At 47.5% G+C, this 18,772-nt stretch overlaps 1 protein-coding gene across 1 annotated transcript in view; it reads right to left on the bottom strand.

The window, feature by feature from the left end:
• Nucleotides 1–96: 96 nt before the first annotated feature.
• LHPP (phospholysine phosphohistidine inorganic pyrophosphate phosphatase) overlaps nt 97–18,772 on the bottom strand; it is a 75,710-nt gene continuing 57,034 nt past the window's right edge. The window contains 1 exon segment of the mRNA XM_050305387.1: nt 97–839. Within this exon segment, the coding sequence (XP_050161344.1) occupies nt 749–839 (91 nt within the window). The 3' untranslated portion in view covers nt 97–748.

Genomic DNA, 18,772 nt, shown 5'->3' with positions numbered 1-18,772 from the left:
TGGCCCCTGCCAGCTTATTCCAGATAGGAAGAAGTATTTCAGATCCTGTAAACATCCCTGCCAGTGCTGATCCAACTGAACACAAGGACAAATAGGCCAGATCTAAAGGACGGGGTTTATTCCTGACAGGACAGCACAGATATTCCCTAATGTGTCACAGCATTACCACATTCCCATGCCTTCACCCAGGGCTGTTCCAGACAGGCTAATTCTGGCAGAACCACGCTTAATGGCTTGGATCCAGGGGTGTCCCCCCTCCCCAGGGTTTTGTGCCACCCAAGGCACACACAGGACCCCCCAGAGCCCCCACCAGGGCTTGGTGGCCTCCAACACCCCTCAAGGACATCCTCCATCCCATCTCAGGCACCCCAAAAGGCACAGCACAGGTGGGTTAAACAGGTAAGTCTCTCAGTGGGGGGGTGCCGGGTTCCCTGTGTCACACCTGGGTACCCGGCCTGAGGGGAGAGTTAAAGGGGGAACAGCCCCCCCAGAATCACCCAGAGGAGGCAGAGGCCCCTCACAGGCACCAAGAGGAGAACATTCAAGACAGTGGGCTTGGAGTTCCCTTGGATGAGGTCAGGAGATCATTTTAGTACCATTACGTGGAATATTTAGGAAAGCGGGTGCCCACCACCCCGGGCAAGGCTGGGCCTGGGTTTTGTTAAGGTGAGGTGGAGGTGGGAGAGGATGAAGTGGTTCCATGGAGGAGCTGCACATAAGGACTCATCCCTGTTCCTGCTGGTTGGTTTTACAGGTGCTGGAGGATGATGTCAACTGCTTCAGCCAGGTTGTTCACGTAGGCATCAGGCTTCACATCGGGGTGGTTTTCATCTGAAGGTCTGCAAAGGGCACAGAAAGGCATAGCTGAGCAAGGGTAGGCTCCCAAACAGCTCCCATGTCCCTGGCTCTCCTGCTGCTCACACAGCCCAGGGTAGCACCCAGGTGACCCCCGATGGAGGACCCTCAGGTGAGCCTGAGGTTCGCATTTCCCCCTCTTCTGTTTTTTTTTTCCCCTTTTCCCATTCTCTTCCCCACAGCCAGGTCTTTCCCAAATGCCCAGGTAGATCCTATGTCCTTGTGCCACTGAGCTGGGCAAAGCTTTGCAAAGCCTCAAGTGGGAGAGAATCTCCAATTAGTTAATGAACTAATCCAGATCAATGCACTGCATTTGACACGGCACTTCCTCACTCAGGCAATAGCAGTACCAGACAGGGATTGGTGTAAGGACACTTCACTGCAAGCCTAGGACCTTAAAAAACTGCAAATAATTATTCCCCCATGTTTTTTCTCTAGTAAGAGGTAAAGAAAAGAAGAACTTGCTTCCAGCCTAGAGACATGAGAGGTGAAAAGGGAGGTTCTGTCAGGGTTTCATTTCGCAGGACCACCATCTTCTTGTGAATGCAGCAGTGGAGTTTTGAGACACCACCAGCAGAAGGCTGAGACTCACCCTCCACAGTGAGTCACCACCCCAAAGCAGAGAGGCTCGAAGCCATTTTTTGCCCGTGACTCAATTAGCGGTACTGCCCTAACGAGGCGCAGACGCACAGCCTCTGTTTCGCTGATTCAGCAGCACTGCTGGTGGGGAGCTGGGGGCAGATGTGGGAGGCAGAAATTTTCCGAGCCTCGTGGTCCTGTTATGGCTCTTGGGCTGAGAAACCCAACAGCTGCTGAAGAGAAAACATACGCATTTTGTACGCTTAATGACTTTCCTTTGGGAAAGAGCCCGACTGTCCACCTCCCACCTCTCCCGCTCCCCGGGAAGGGCAACCCTTTATTTAGCACAGTGTCTCAGTGGGGGAAGATGCATTTCCCATCGGATGCATGGGAGACAGAGAGATGATTATTTATGATGTGCAGAGTTTGGTGAGCACTTGTCTGTACAAGCATCAAGTCGTTTCTTCAGTCCCAGCGCTGAAGCTCCCCAGGGCTGTTTCCTTTCCTGCTCCTTTTTCAGCCGCACTCCTCGTGTCCAAGCACATGAGCTCCTCACAAAGGCACGGCTTCTTCCAAGAGCCCACGCTGCTCGAGGGTTTATTTGCTGCAAAGTTACGCTATGCAACTAGGAAAAATAATGTGTTTTTTTATTTTCAGCTGAGAATCAGCTTTCCTTGTGCCACTTGCAACGCCATGTCCGGCACCAGGATGATGTCTGCATGAAACACCCTGGGCTGGGGGTGGCTGTCAAAAAAGCATCTTATTTAAAGGGCAAATGCATCTTTAAACATCCAAAATCTGCCTTGTTACGGGGCTGGGGTGCAATGAAAAGAGTAATTATGATGGGTTTTGGGTTTTTCCTCAACTGAGAAGGAGTTTAGATTGCTGAAGGTAAAGCACGTTGTAATATGCAATGGAGAAAAACCTTCAAACATAAAACAAGTAAAAATCCAGTGTGAACCTATCCCTTTGACAGTGATCATTGCTCACCCCTGATTTAACCAAGGGGCTTTTATGAATACAGAAATAACTTTGGGTGTATAGTAAAACACTCACTTCTTGTCATTTATCTTTTATTTGAGTGAAGATCTAAATAGAGTAATGAATAAAATGTTTTTCCATTTTACCCCCCGAAAAGTGTTTTTTCCTAGCCTATACATTAGGAGAAAAATCTAAGAACTGCTCAAAATGGATGTTTCTAAAAGAAATTTTCAATTCCACAGCATTCTTTGATCTATTAAAAGGATTTTTGTGATTATTATCTGTGCTGACTACACAGAAATCCATCTGTAACTCAGCTGCTAAATGCCAGCCATCAAGGAAAGGCCCTGTATACACTTGATGTGTCCTGTGAAAGGGGTGTGTGTGGCATGTGTGTGTATGTGTGTATATATAGGAGAGATAAATATATATGAAATGAGGTATTTTTACCCATTTACCCAAATAACATGGGATCACAACACACAGACTGGCCAGCCACCAACTCCTGGCTCCACTGAGGTTAATAATAAAACCCACCTTAGCTCAGGGAGCTCCAAGTTCACCCTGGTGCATTGCCCAAATGCCCTCTGGGACCTCTGGGGTGGACACAGCCTCCATTTCTATCTGCTGCATCCCTGTTATTGATCCAAGCCCCATTATTTCCCTTCTGCTTCACAGCCCAATACCCTACAGGGTTACATCTGGGCACCCTACAATCCTCTTCTGCTGCTCATGCTCCAGACAGACGGCCTTGCTCACAACACAAGGGTGTCAGTCATTTTACTAACACTTTACTGGTGTCAAACAGAAGAGAATGAGAGGAATATGCAGCCCTTGTCAAGAAGATGCCTTTCTTAAAGCAGGCAGGGTGCAGAGCAGAGCCCAGAAGTGCTGCAGGTGCTCCAGCCAGGACCCTGCTTCCCTCCTGTGACATCTCCCTGTCCCTCACCAGCAATCCCTACCCCTGGGCAGGGAAGTGAGCACAATTTCAGCCCACAGCCCATTTTGGAGCTCTCCTTTTGAGCCATGTCATATGTCTTAGATTACCTACGTCCTCATCGCCGCTACACGGGGGGAAAGGGAATAAATAAAAACTGTCTGAACTCCATAGGAAAGCAGAGAGCTGGGATAAACACACTTCCCTGCTCTCCTGCCTTCTCCTGGGGCTGTGAGTGGAGCTTTTCTCCCTGCCAGTGCCACCCCAAGTGCTGTTTCATGTGGTCCCTCCCTTTGTCTCACAGACGCTTTGCAGCTCACTCAAACAGCCCAGCGATGGTTTGTTCCCCCCACCCTCTCGCTCAGCACTGCTCTTTTAGGCATCCGTGGAAAAGAAACTGCAAGCAATAATCCCCAAACACTAATGCCAAGAAGCAAAGCTCCAAACGTAGCAAAACAATTCAGGAGCCCAAGTCTGGGTGCCAGAAGTGAGGCAGAAGAGAGAGTTGTGCCACGAAACCTCTGAGCACACTGGAGGTTTGCTGGAGGATGAGCCTTCCTGGACAGGGCCATCAAGTGCAGGTGGAAACTTCAGCCAAGAGCAGATCTTGGTCTCACACTTCCAGCTTTACTTCTCTCTCAGTGACAATGACCCTCTGCATCGCCTGGCAGACATCACAACTGCAGGTCACAGAACTGACAGCAGAGGTTACTTTTTAATGCTTTTCTCTTTCATCTTCCATACATAAATAAATTTAAAAAAAACCATCTAAAAATATCTTTAATTTGCTAGGTCAGTTGAAGAAGTTAGCATTGAGCTAACTTTAGGATAGACTCCTTCCGATTTTTTTCTCACGTGGGACTCTGGTTGCAGGGAAGAACATAAATCAAAGTGACAGAAAATTATATACTGCAGCTGAACATTGAGCTGTCAGCAGTCTTGGCCAGCGCACAAACTTGCTTGTGAAAAATCAACTACAGCCTTGGGAAACGCGCTCTCCATTAAAGCAGGACTCCTTGGAGTGGCTGAGCACCCCAGCCTAGATGTGCACACACACAAGGAACATTTTCCAGCCCACGCTGGCCACGGCACTGTGAAATGTGGCCCTGCACTGCCACACTGCCCTTTGGTGGCCACTTGGCTGCTGTATGAAGGGGTCAGGGAGAGAAGCAGCTTAGTACAGGATCCCTCCAAAATCCAGGGTGGTCCCTCTTCAGTGCCTGTGCAGACACATGATCTGTGCTCAGGGTGATGTTAAATATAGTATGTTCTTCAAAAGAAAAGCCATCCCAAACCACCCGTGCATCACCACGCATGAATCTAAGTATCTTTAACACGAGGCAACTCACACAGGGGTCTGGAGGCTCGGTAGTTACGTCTATCAAATCCTCAGGAGATGACTAAACATCCTCCTCTCCCAGGGGCCATTTATCACTGTCAGGGCTGCAGCAGCTGAGCAGCTCTGAGCCAGACCCTGTGCTCACACTAAACTGGTTAGTTCAGATCAATGCTTCGCTCGGAGACATCAAGGAAGCAGCAGGGGGATGCAGGAAACTGGCTCTGCCATTTTAACTCTTCACTCGGCAAGAGAAGTTCCAGCTATCAGGGAAAAGTCCAGAGTCAGAACTACTGACTGGCAGAAAGCGATGGATTCACTGGTGGTGAAGCATGAAACCAAACCCCACATCACAACGTGCTGTGAAAAATCAGCTGCTGCAAGAGTAAGAAGGTTCACTTACTGTCTGGGTGAGATTTCCACTTGCATAAGCCTGTTCTGACAAGCCAGGTTCCCTGCCAAGACTCAGCTAACAGGGATGGTCTTGAATTGCCCTAACTGCAGTGTCATTTTCTGCAGTGGTTCACCCAGATGCAGCTGAACACCTGTGAGGGAAAAAGGGATCTATGCTGGCCCTCCTGGTCCTTTGCAGGAACTGCTGGGGGTCTTGGAAGCGAATGGAGGAAATAGAGGGAGAAGAGACAGAGTAAAAAGATGTCCCAAAAAACCACAGACTTTGAGTTAGTTCTTTTGTTTCCCACACCAGATGGGATTCCAGTTTTGGACTGTGGGTCAGGGCGAGGATTGGATGGTGCTGTCAGACAGTTCTGATGGCACTGTAATGGGGAACAATTGCTGCAAGGGGGATTGGACCTGAGTGCTGAGGTGTCCTGTGAGTTGGGAGCCAACCATCCCACCAGCAGCAAGGAAGGGTTGCCTGAGCTCCAGACCTTCATGTCATGCTGTCCTAGGAAATTTCACATGCCGGTTGGAATGACTTCCTCAGCGCCTCACTCGTGCTCATTTCCAACAAAACATATGGAGGACAAAAAGGAAACAGCTGGATTACTGCATGGACAAAATATTTAAGAGATAAAAGTCTGAGTGGAGGTAGCTGACATGGATAGTCACGGCCACAGGGGTGGAAACAGCCCCAGAATCCAGGTCAATCCGAGACCTGCTGAAACTTGACTTCAGAGAACGAGAGCAGATGGGGATTGATCGACACATGATCAGTGTCACAGGTTAAAATTAGCTTTTACATAACCCTTTAAAAATTGGGGTGGGTAGGAAAAACACCAAGCAGGGCCAAAGCAAGGCACCAAAGTTAATTATAAAAAGACAAATGATCTCGCATTCCAGGGCACAGAGCCGCAGTCATTTGGCTGGTCCATAACTCTGTGTCCCACGACCACTGACCCTCCCAGCAGCTCCACTTTCTGTCAGCAAACTCCATCCCACAGACTCGCCCTCTGTTTGTACAAGGCACCTGTGTGCCACCATTCAGACTTCCCACTAACTCCCCGATTAACCAGCGCACACTCCTGCTCCATAAAATGAGATAAAAAAGCCTGACACCATTTCTCCTGACAGCATATTCTTCAGGGGCTGTTACCATAGCTGTAAAATATGCAAGACAGAGTTTAACAAGGTTTTCTTTATGAGGAATGCAAACAGACACTGTAACCTTTGCTAGTTGCTTTGGACAGATGCAATAATTAGACTCGGTGCCATGAGTGAAACCCTCTTTTTTTCTTGAAACGTGCAATTTCATCAGTTTGGCAGTGAAAACCCAGATAAATCAGAGTGACTAACAGCTGACAGATGGGCAGCTGAGGGATGGCTGTGGAACACGTTTCCTGACAGGACAATGAGAGACAAACCTGCACCAAAGCCACCAACAGCACCCAGGGCTGGAGCAGGTCCCACAGCTCCAGGGAAGACCATATCTGGATCCCTCTCATATCACAGATAGATCTCCCTGGGATAGGAAGGGAGGCTTTTGTGGTTAAAAACTGGATTTTGGAGAGCTGCTGTGAGTCAAGGCAGAAGGTCTGTCCTCATAAAGCACCTTCCTTTGCTTTGCTGCTTTCTTTTGGGAAGATTTTTTTGCTTGGAAAGTTGTGCACCATCCACAGAAGCTTCCAACCACAAACCATCAGCCAAGGATGCCCTCTCTGTGGCTGCAGGAAGCCTCTAGAGATGACCTTGCCACGCCATCTCCTCCTGTTCAAAATGTCTCCAGGAAAAGCAAACCCATGTCAGAGAATTGCACACACAGCTAATTGTGTTTAATTGTGACTAATTTAAATTTAAGCATCCACAAACAGGTAGAAATTAACAGCCAAATTGTTTGCTAACACCTGAAGGAAGTCTGTGGGCTTGTGACTTAATCATTCCCATTTATGTTGAAGTGCTGCAGTTGAGCAGAATAAACCAGCTGAAGCACAACACTTCTCCAGGCAGTGTATCTCAACATACTGGAAAATAGCGAGATTGAGGGCAGGAGGAGTTATATTTCTGCACAGATTACCCAAAACCAAAATAAAACAAAAATGCTGGAAATCAAAGGATCACAGAATGGTTTGGGTTGGAAAGGACCTTAAAGCTCATCTCATTCCATCCCCTGCCAGGGACACCTTCCGCTGTGCCAGGTTGCTCCAAGCCCTGTCCAGCCTGGCCTTGGACACTTCCAGGGATGGGACAGCCACAGCTTCTCTGGGCAACCTGTGCCAGGGCCTCCCCACCCTCACAGGAAGAATTTCCTCCCAATATCCCATCTAAACCCTGCCCTCTGGCACTTTGAAGCCATTCCCTCTTGTCCTGTCACTCCATGCCTTTTTGAAAAGTCCCTCTCCAGCCCTCTTGGATCCCCTTTAGGTACTGGAAGGTTGCCATTTGCCATATCCTTGTTTTTCTGACCAAAGAATATCCTGGCGTGAGCACTTGCACTTTTCAAACATACAGGTGCTGAAAATTTAATCTGAGGTGTTGTGGTAATTTGCTTGTTCCTAATCAGTTGGCTGCATGATGATGCTTTGACCAACAAGCTCAGATACACAGTTCCTGAAATAACTGCTTAGAAGAGGATGCTGAAAGCACTGGTAGGGCTGAAACAGGTGCATGAGGAGTGCTTGGTGTCCCTGCTGCACTTTGCTCCACCAGGTTTTTCACCAGGTCTTTTTAAATGGGCAGCTGCCAAGATCTGGTGCAGGGCATCACACTGGGGAGCAGGGAGGAGGCTGGAAATGGGGATTGTAACCATACACATTAAGTGGTTCAGGGAGAGCAAGTGGGACTTTGACAAAAGTAAAGAAGTTAAAGGATCAGAAGTGATCAGAACAGATCACAGGTTGGAGGCTGGCAGTAGCAAACTTCCATGGACATTACATAAAAAGCTTGGGAGAGGGTCAGCACAAGTGTTTTCCACACTGCTCCTCACAGGCATGACATTTAGTCACGGTGATTGTAAATTAACCCTTGGATAATCCCAGTTCCTGCCATTTCTGCAGGGTGCAGGGCACCAACCAGTCATGGAACACACGACGCTGAGGAAGTGGATGACAGCAGCTGTTTTCCTCCACCCATTCCTATTTATTTTCTCTCTCAGGAAACACAGCACATGTGAACGTGCCAGATTAAGAGCTTTGGACATTAAAAGCCCTGAAATTCTGTGGACAGGACATATACAGATCCCCTCACATACTTGTAAGAAACAGGTACGAAGGAAGGCAGGACGGCGATGGGAGAGACGTGCTGCTCTCAGGACAGAGGGTACTGCTGGCTAAATGCTCTCATGTGAGTACAGCAGAGCATGGGATTTTATTAGCACTGACTTCTTTCCCCCACCTCCAAAATCCCTCACGGAAAAACGCATTGGAAAGTCAAGCTGGTCTGAACAAATATTTAAACAAGCAGAGCGCTGGTGTTCCGGCATCTGGGCAGCAATTTTCCTGTCAGAACTGCAGAGCTCTCTCATCTTGTAAAGCCAGAGCAGTTCAGCAGGGGCCAGGCATTAAAAGTGTGCATACCAGTGTTAACAGTGGAGGAGAGGGAGCAGCACACATGCCTGGTCTGGCTTTGGGCTGGTTCCCAGCCTGCTCGTCCCAAAACAGCTGCACATGTGTCCTGGGAGAGGATGGCACGCCAGGGAGAGCTGGAACCTGGTGGCCATCAGGATGGTGAGATGCTCAACCAGCCCCTTCTGCCACGTGGGGCTCTGGGGCCTTCTTCTGCCCATAATCAAGGTATCATGTGGCCTCTGAGCTGCAACCTGCCATGGCCCCATGCAACCCTGAATCCAAGGGTTGAGCCTTCATGGCTCCAAAGCCTCAAAATCCATGCTCTGGCTCCATGCTTAGAATGCTGGATTGGACTCCTGAGGAGACTCAGGAGGAATAGAGTTACTGCATTGGTGACTGCCATCCTCAGCCTCATGGAAACTGTTTCCATTTACCTTATGCAGTCAGGTTGGATATTGATAATATTTGTGCAACATACTCTGTTAGGCCAACAGAAACAGCCAGAGAAACAGATAAAATATTTGAAAACACAAAATGCTTCTGCTGCTGCAGAGGTGCACACTCACCCCTCTGCCACATCATGCCAGCCCAGACCCATTTCACCCAGCATTGTCTGTCCAAAAGCAAAATGCTTTGCCCAGGCTGGTGACATGAACCTCTTTGGGAGCCTCCTCCTCAGGACAGACAAATCCCTCCAAGTGGAAAGGGAAGAGCACACACAGAATCACTTAGGTTGAAAAGGCCTCTAAGATCATAAACCACTGATGGACCTCTAAGTCCAACTGTTAACCCAGCACTGTCAAGCCCATCACTAAACCCATGTCCCGAGCTGCCACACCTACATGTCTTTTCAATCCCTCCAGGAATGGTGATTCCAGCACTTTTCTGGGCAGCTGTGACAGGGCTTGACAAACCTTTCAGTGAAGAAATTTTTCATAATATACAATCTAAACCTCCCCTGGCACAGCTTGAGGCCATTTCCCCTTGTCCTGCCCCTAGTTCCCTGGGAGCAGAGCCTGACCCCCACCTGGCTCCCTTCTCCTCTTGGAAGTTGCAGAGCCAAAAGGTCCCCCCTGAGCCTCCTTTTCTCCAGGCTGAGCCCCCCCAGCTCCCTCAGCTGCTCCTCGTGCTCCAGACCCTTCACCAGCTTTGCTCCCCTTATTCATCCCATATTCATCCCATCTTCTTAGATAACAAACCTGGATAGGAAATACCCTCTGGAAGAGATGATTTTTTTTCCCCAACCGACTCTATTCAAACCAGATGACAAGCTCATACCCCAGAGACGATTCTTGGACAGCCAGAGTTGGGTGTAAAGCATCTAACTCTCAATAAAGTTCAGAAAAATTGAAGTGAGAGAAATCCAAGCTCTTGTGTTACTGCAGTCTGCAAACACATGGAAAAGAGCCATAAATGCCAGGCCCTGGTGCACGGGCAGTGACCGCCAGGATGGATGGGGCGAGGGGGGTGGGCTGGGAGACCAGAAGCTCTGCCTGTACATATGGATGCTCCAAGTGCTGCAGTGCAAGCACAGCACAGCTGTTCCCAATAAAAATCAAGCCTCCCTCTCCCCCTCAAAAGTTAAACGCACATTTGCTTGTTTGCTGAGAAAAATCTGAGAACTGCCCCTGCTCTGCCAAACCATCCAGTCTAACAGGGTGTTTGCAAGCACCGTGAGACTCAGCTCTGCCTGCTTGGATTAATTATTGATGACCCGCTCGGCTCTGCCAGATGACCTTACTCAATTCAGTAGAAAACAATTTTAAACGCCCCTGAGAAAGAATTGGGACATAAATGTTTTCTTTGTGCACATACACAAACAGATGTGCATCTTAAATGCAACTGATGCATTAGCTATTAATCAGACTTAATATTACGCAGGAGTGGGAAAGATTAATTTAAAGGTTTGAATGTGAAGCTCAGTGGTGCTCAGACATCTTACTCTGTTAGCTACATTTAAGGACCTTAACCTAAGAGATTATTTCATTGCTTTCCTTTAATACATTGCTTACAAAATCCCTATGAAATGCGTAAAATGAATGCTGGCTCCTGCACTTGCAAAGCATCTCATGGAGATTTAAGTTACAAAACTCTGGAAGATGCAGATTCTAGCAAGAAAAAAGCTTTGCACGATTATATATATATAAAAGTTTTAATTTAAGATCTCAAATGCTGTTTGGAGAAGTTTGATGTAAAAAGTATTAGGCCAGATTGGCACCAATAATGTAACTCTAGAGACAAGACACTCAAAGTTACAGCATTAAAAGACTGTTTCTCACCAAAGAAGAATTTGAGCTACCCTAAGGAGAGTAATATTTGTCTCCAGATGCTGCTCACTAAATCAGCTTTAATTTTAAATGAGAATGAAACTATGAGCTATCTGTGCCACTCCCAGGAAACCCAAGCAGACAGACACACATGCAGCCAGTTCTCCTTCCAAAGGGCAGGAACAGCCAATTCACGCACGTGTCAGGAACCAGCACCTCCCTGCTCCAAAACCTTTCTCGTGTGAGAAGCCAAAAAAGCACCTACACTGGAAAATTAAGGCGTGATTTATATTTTTGTCTGCAGAGTTGCTCAGCCTGGACAAGACAACAGCGTGGGGTCTGTCTGACTTCTCCTCCCAGACCAGATAGGAATATTGCATCCAACCCCATACACTCAAGGATGTCAGGAACCCACCTGTTTCTAAACGTGCTCGTGCCATAACTGGTATCACAAAAAGGAATGCATGTTTGGACTAACTCCCAAGAGATCTGCCTAAGCTTTGAGTCAGTGTATTATTTATGCCCTCTGAAAGGGCTCAGAGATACCTGAGCATGCAGAGACCACCCAAATAATTTGTGCCTGTTTCTCAGAAACTCCTGCCCCTTCTGAAGCAGAAACTTTGCTACTGTTATTCCAAATTATGCCTTATTTGCTTAAGCCACTCTGTAAATGAGATCTTCATAATCTTCTCTTTGGAAGTTTGCATGCCATGAGTGTCTCCCCACCTTTGCTTCCATGACCACAGTTTCCAGGAGATGAGACTTCAATTGCCTAGGAAATATGTTCACCAATATCTGGAAGTGTTCATGGCCAGGTTGGACGGGGCTTGGAGCTTTAAGGTTCCTTCCAACCCAAACCATTCTGGGATTCCGTGAAGTCATGGAGGTGATCAGCTTTGCTTTTTGCTTTGTTTCAGAAGTGAAAAAACCAGGTGTGTTGAGCAGCTGAGCAGGTAATGAAGGAAGCCTTGTGCCATGTGCTTGCAGGCTCTAGGATACTGCATGGGGCTGCTGGGGAGCGAGATCCTAAATCCAACAGCAAACAATACAATCCCATATGGACCAGCAATAGGCAGCCATCACTGGATCCCTTTTTTTTTTTATTTTTTTAAATTAGCCATTCAGGCCTTAGGCTGGGCTACCTCCCTCCAGAGGAATGCAGGATGTCCCCTGTTGATTACATCCACAAAGATGGGAAGCTGTTCAAAGAATGATGACATGCCACATTTATGGACCGCACTTCATCCAAGGATCTCAAGCTCTTTGGAAGAGCATCAGGAAATGTGCAGCATCACTGCCCTGGAAACATGAGTGCTGCAGGGAGGCAGCAGGGATGGCCACGGCCTCTTCCTGCTCCTCCTGGCTCTCTTCCACCTGGTCCTCACCCCGGGCAGGATCCGGGAGGGCCGAGGAAAGCCAGCGAGCACATTTTTCAAGGTGTCAAACCACATCTACGCCCGTGCTTAAGAATGGATTACGGAAAGTATGCTAAACTAACACCGTTGGTGTCAGGATTAAATCCCCAGCGCTCCTGGCGCTCAGCCCTCTGCTTGGACACGCAGAGCAAGCCAAGGTTTATACCTACTTCCTTCCAGCTTTGAGCTCCAGCTCCTCAGATGGAGGCTGCTGGCGTGTCCGACGTGCTCTGTGCTCAGTGCAGACTCAGCCCCAACCCCTGGCCCCGCTGATGCCTTCCAAGGGTTTTGTCAAACACCTCGTCCCGGTCAGGCCAACAGAGATTTTGCTCTACATTGTTAAAGAAATAATCCCAAATGTAAAACAACGGACTTTGAGCAGTAAAGCACTTGGGATGCTTGGTTTCAGTTTGGGCTGTTGCACAGGTAAGGTCTGCGTCCTGTGCTGAACTTGCACATCCTCCAGCATCGTTTCACGTGTTGGTCCACAGCTGCCACCTTCATTAATACCATGGTTAATAAATACTGTGGCCACCTCCAAACAGGTTTTTAAAATTAAGTTGTCTGGGGCTGACTAGATATTTCCCGTGGTAGTTTACTGCTGGCTGTTATCACATATACAAACCACAGCCTGGAACCACGAAATCATCAGGACACCAACATAACGAGCCTGTACCACACCTGGCATGCTCAGAACAGCACCAGCCACCACTGCTGCCAGCACTCTGCTTTCACACCCTGCCACATTCATCCTCACAGGGCTAAGATGGTTTCTGAGCCAGTTCTTCACGAGCTCCAAGGACTGGGCTGTGCAACATGCCCAGGAGAGCACAGACACCTCCATCCCCAGCACAAAGCACAATGCCAGGTTTTTTCCACTGCAGGTATTTGAACTCTCCCAGGGGAAAACTGAAAGAATCTCAAGCCATGGGAGAGCACAGAACTGCATTTCTGTGCTGGATGGCCCAACCCTGGAAGCGTTCAAGGCCAGGCTGGACGGGGCTTGGAGCAACCAGGTGTAGTGGAAGCTGTTCTTGTCCATGGCAGAGGGTTGGAACAAGATGATCTTTAAGGTGCTTTCCAACACAAGTCATTCCATGATTTCTAATGATGGACTCACAGCACCAGTAAGGCTATTTGAGCAGCTCAGCTCCCACTGCTGCACCAACTGCTTAGGGATGGTGCTTAGTATTTCTTGGGACCAGACTGAACTTGCAACATTTCTCAACTATTAAATCAATATAAAAGACTCACGGTTTTAAAACAGAGGAGGAAAAAACCCAAACAAACAAGAACAGTGGCATGGTAACTGCTTTACCTTCTTGGTATCTGTAGTATTTGCTTTCATCTGAGCATTGTGGTTGAGACCAGTTTCCTCCCTTTGCATCACCTTCAGGTGAAGACTGATCCTTTGTAGAAGGAACAGCCCATAATACTGGTTCCAGCTGTGGACCAGCTGCTTCTGTAACCCAACCTGGCTTGAAATGAAGTTTATTTACATACTATGCTCGATACCTTTGAGAAAATACACTACTTAAAATACTTCAAAGGCTCACTTTGTACTGGAGGTGGGACAGCCAAGACTGTAGTCTCTGCACACATTGCTAAATTCTTGTAAGGCATTTCAGGGTGGAGATATTTGTCTATGAAGTTAAAAACAACCCAACAATAACCCAGTCCCCTTCAAATTGCATTCAAGGCAGCGCAGAGCAATCTGTGGAGGGCTAATCAAACCTCTCTGCTGCTTTTTCTCAGTCCACAATGAGAAGCAGTAGCCTGGAATGCAGGCTTGGGGTGTGTGTGCTATGTAAGGGTAATATATATAAACATAATAAAGTTTTGAAACAAACCACCCAAGCCCTTGCATGGAAAGGACTTTAGTAGATCATAAAGAGAGAGACTTCATCTTCATTAAGTAAAACATTAAAGGAAATGCTCTGACTTACTGCGCTATACATTAATGCTCGGCAATGTAAGGAGTTTAATTGCCTGTTGCTTTCCCACCATAAATTACTACCTGCAGCTAATGGCAAACCTTCCTCCAGACCTGTTTATGCACCTCACTTCCATTTTGTACACTCACATGGATGGAAACAGCAGGGCAGCCTGGAGTTGTCTGAAGTGCACACAAATGGGCATGTCTTGAGAAAGCAGAGGACATTTCAGAATGCCACATGTGTTTGGTATAAGCTGTTTGAGCAGCTCATCACACATGCAATGCTCAGCAGGTTTTATGATTGTATGAACCTGAATTTGATAATTAGCCAGCATGGGTTAGAGATGTGCTGTAGTGACATAACACAACAGTGAGACAGGGCACTTAAACTGACACTTTGAATTGACAGGGGGCAAGTTTAGATTAGATATTGGGAAGAAATCTTTCCCTCTGAGGTTGCCCAGAGAAGCTGTGGCTGCCCCATCCCTGGAAGTGTCCAAGGCCAGGTTGGACGGGGCTTGGAGCAACCTGGGCTAGTGGAAGGTGTCCCTGCCCATGGCAGGGGATGGAACTATGTGGTCTTTAAGGTCTCTTCCAACCCAGATCATTCTAGGACTCCGTGATCTATGACATATCCATTAACCCTCCTGGTTTGCAGCAGAACAAGATCCACATCCAAATACACGCACAAAAATTTTTCAAGGCGTTTCCTCCAGCCTTCAAACCCCACCTGTGCCTCCCTTCTACAGCCTCTTCTTTTTTTATAAAAATACTTCAAAAAAAAAAAAAGCCCAAGAAGACATTTGTGTGCCCCTAAAACAGCTACCTGGTGCCTGTGGGGAGGCACTGGTGGGACCATGCTTTTCATTCACAGGAATCTGAAGGAAAAAACAGGCACGTGGCTTGGGAGATCAACAGTCCCTGTAGTGTCCCTGGTTTTAACTCTAGTTAAAAACAGCCTGGGACATTCTGCAAAATTAGAATTACAAAACACAGCTATTGGTATCTGCTAGAAGCAATCCACAAACTCTGACTTTGAATGGCACCTGCCTGAGTCTTGGCTCCAGGGACCTCAGTGTATTTCCTGTCTCTGGAAGTCACTTGTCCAGCCTTTATAAGTAAAATGATGTGTTAGTGATGCTCCAGCCAGGTCTGATGGAAGACTTTTGTCTTCTGCCTAGGACTAAGCACCTTGGGGAAGCTTTCCATCCAGCCTGTGAGCACTTCCAGTTTCTGAAGCTATCTCTGCCTACATCACTGTAATCTGATTTTACCTCATTAGCCTCTGTGCTACTGGTAGCTTGTATCCTATGGCAGTCTTTGACAACATGTCAGCATTCTGATGCCAGACAAAGCCTTTTTTTTTTTTTTTTCACAGCTAACCCAGCAAATACCGCTCAGGGAATACTGAAGTTCTGGAAATTTGAAGAAATCAGACAATATGAAAAAGGGCCTGAAAAATATTTAATTAATATTTATGCAGAGTAACCCGGGGTCCTCAGGTAATTATCAGCAGATCACAGTAAATCCTCTGGTGAACTCATGCCCTACTTAAAATTACTTGCTGATGAAGACAAGCTTCAAGTCTGTGTTAAACCATGCTGCCATTCACACACATGATTTTCCTCACACACAGCTGTTTCCTCCCCAAGAAGGGGCACTTCCTTCCTTCTTTGAGGTGGGAAAAAAAATCACAGCACCATAGAATTGTTTGGGTTCGAAGGGACCTTCAAGACCACCTAGTTCCATCCCAGATGAAGCAGTAGGTCGCTTCAAGGAGGAAGAAAAATTACCCATCAGAGAGAGGCAGATATGTAAGGTGACATTTGGACCTCAGTTTAGCTATTCTGCATCTGGGAGATGCTACTTAGATACAAACCCAAAACAACAAGCCAGAATCCCAACCACTTTCCCAACGGATTAATTAAGGAATCCTCCTCCCAGCCCCCATTCAGAAAAGTCTGGCTGGAAACTAAAAGTGACAGCAACTGTTTACCCCATTAAAGCTATGCAGTAAGAAAGGACAGCCTCCTACAGCTTCCCACAAATTCAGGCAAGATAAACATCTTTGTTATAAGGCAAGAGCCTCTCCAGTTTTATTGAAGGAGGCAGAAAGTGTCAGAGAATGGGAGCTGCTGAATCCAGGCTCTGATTAGCAATTAAGCACTTGGAGAGGGTCAAGGCTCTGGGCAGCAGTGCCCTCCCCATTGACGCATAGAAAACCTTCTCACATAAATTAGCCATCCTGTGATTTTAGTGCTGGGGTTTGCCCGTGACAAAGGAGCCCTCACAGGGCTCTGTGCAGCCATTGGATCCAGCCTCTCCTGCCTGGAAATCTGGAAATCTGCAGGGGAAAGTCCAGAGGGCTGTAGACAGACCTGTGCCCCCCATGGGGACAAGCTCTTGAGGTCACCCACACAGCCCCACAGTGTGCAGGGAGCATCCTGGATCAGGTAGGATCCCTTTGACTTGAACTTCCACAAATTCCGCAAATATCCTGGTTTTCCAAGGAGGGGAGACAGGCAGGGTCTGTGGAGCTCCCCAGCTTCCTGACCCAGGCCCTGAGCAGCCTGGTCCAGTGTAGTGGAAGGTGTCCCTGCTCACAGCAGGTGGATGGAGCTGGATGGTCTTTAAGGTCCCTCCCAAGCCAAGCCATTCTGTGACACCACGGGCTGGGGTCCAGCCTCACACCAACCCCTGAGGAGCGGCACCCACTGTGATTTATGCTGGCAGATGGAGGCCAGATCAGATCAGGTGATCTTTTCTCCGTGAAAGGTATTACATAAAACCAAAGGCCATTCACGTCAGAGGCCCATCTCCCTAATTAAGGGCTGGGAGGCTCCGTGCTCGGGCTGAGTGTGCGATCAGTGCTCCTGACACAATGTGCCCGCAGAGAGCCTTGCAGAACACGTCTGACACTGCCAAGGGCTTTGTTTCAACCCCCCTCCCCCCAAACACACACACCTCCTTCCCTCCTGCACAAAAAGCTGCAATTGAAAAGTCCTGGTCCTCGGAGGGAGCGCTGCTTTTTATCAGATGGTAACGATGAGTACATCGTGAAATCATTTAATAGTTCTCATTAAATGCCTTGCTGGAGAGCAGCCCTGATTTATGAACACTGTGCCGTGGGTATAAATAAGCTGCACTTCGTTTGTAACACAGCTGGTCAAGAAAATTAATGTTTTGTTTTCCATAACCTTTGTACTCTCCCCCTTCCTCTGCTACTATGGCAAAGCTCAAGGCGTGTAACTGGATCGTCCTCGGGAAGAGGAGACGAATCCACAGGGCTCACAGGGGCTCAGCCCAGCAGTGGAGAGAGAGGCAGGATCCCAAGGGCAGCCCTGCACTCCAGCTCTCCTGGAACCACCGCCCTTACACGTGGATGTACCTCCCTATTTCAAAACAAAACCCCAAGTGCTTACAAGCAGACCTGCCTCTCCTGCCTTCGTGCTGGAAGTGTTGCTGGAACAGCGTATCCTGCTAAGTTCGGGTCCAAGAAATACTGATATATTTAGCACCCCTGCATAACTTTCCATACTTAAAAGCCCAGTACTCCTTTTTTTTTTTTTTTTTTTTTTGTGCCCAGGGAATAGGACAAAAGCCACTCCAACCAGATGTACATCCGTCCCCAGAGCAGGGGAAATATGAGGCCATTGAGACACAGGACAGTGGCCAGAGGCATTTTTTAATGCTTATATTAACCACAGCACCTAATCCTAAGCAAACACTTCATCACTTGCACAGTGTTTTTTTGTCAAAAGACCTTTTTAGTCCCAGTGCAAGGTGTGCACTGAGCATGTGACTGAGGACAGGGAAAACTGCACTTCCAGAGCAGACAGATGTTGAGGAGGCTTAGGAGAGAGTCAATTCAAACAAGGACGGAGAGAAGGGCTTTGCAATCATATGGTTTGCATCTGGAATTTACAGGCATGATAATTTTATAACCCTCTCCTTACGGTTTTGAAGCAACGCAATATTCTTTGCTGCTGCAGGGACGGGGCTGCAGGAAACATCCTCTTGTGTCTGACAGCTTCATGTGACCCTGAGACTGCTCACTATGTTGTAAAAAAAATGGTTGTGGGAGGCTGGCAGAGCCAATGAGGTGCATATGGGCTCATGCATTTCATGGGCATTAAAACATGGAGTCTTAAAATCAAACAGTTTGCTTCTGCTCACAGCCAGCCTCATTACATCTCATTCAGAGACACTTCTGGTTTCTTTTATGGTATATACGAGCTTTTCTTCATAGAAGTGACTTTCTAGTGATTTTATGTATTTCTTTTCTGGTTGAAACCAAGAAACCTCTTACTCAACCAACCATTTTTCAAAGGTACATAATGCATGAGGCTGTAAAATCACTGCAAGAAGAGAGTCTTAGGCAGGAGGACTCAAAGCACCGAGACATCCGAGAACAAAAACTATGTGAAAATCACCTCAAACCATAGCAGGAAATGTGAGAAAGATTAATATCTTTTAAGAGTAATATTTTTACATTTCCACAGAC

The sequence above is a fragment of the Myiozetetes cayanensis genome, unplaced genomic scaffold, assembly GCF_022539395.1.
Source record: "Myiozetetes cayanensis isolate MyiCay16 unplaced genomic scaffold, myiCay2020 scf10, whole genome shotgun sequence".
NCBI lineage: Eukaryota > Metazoa > Chordata > Aves > Passeriformes > Tyrannidae > Myiozetetes > Myiozetetes cayanensis.
Note: the sequence above shows the minus strand (reverse complement) of the source record. Positions and strands in the feature narration are given on the sequence as shown.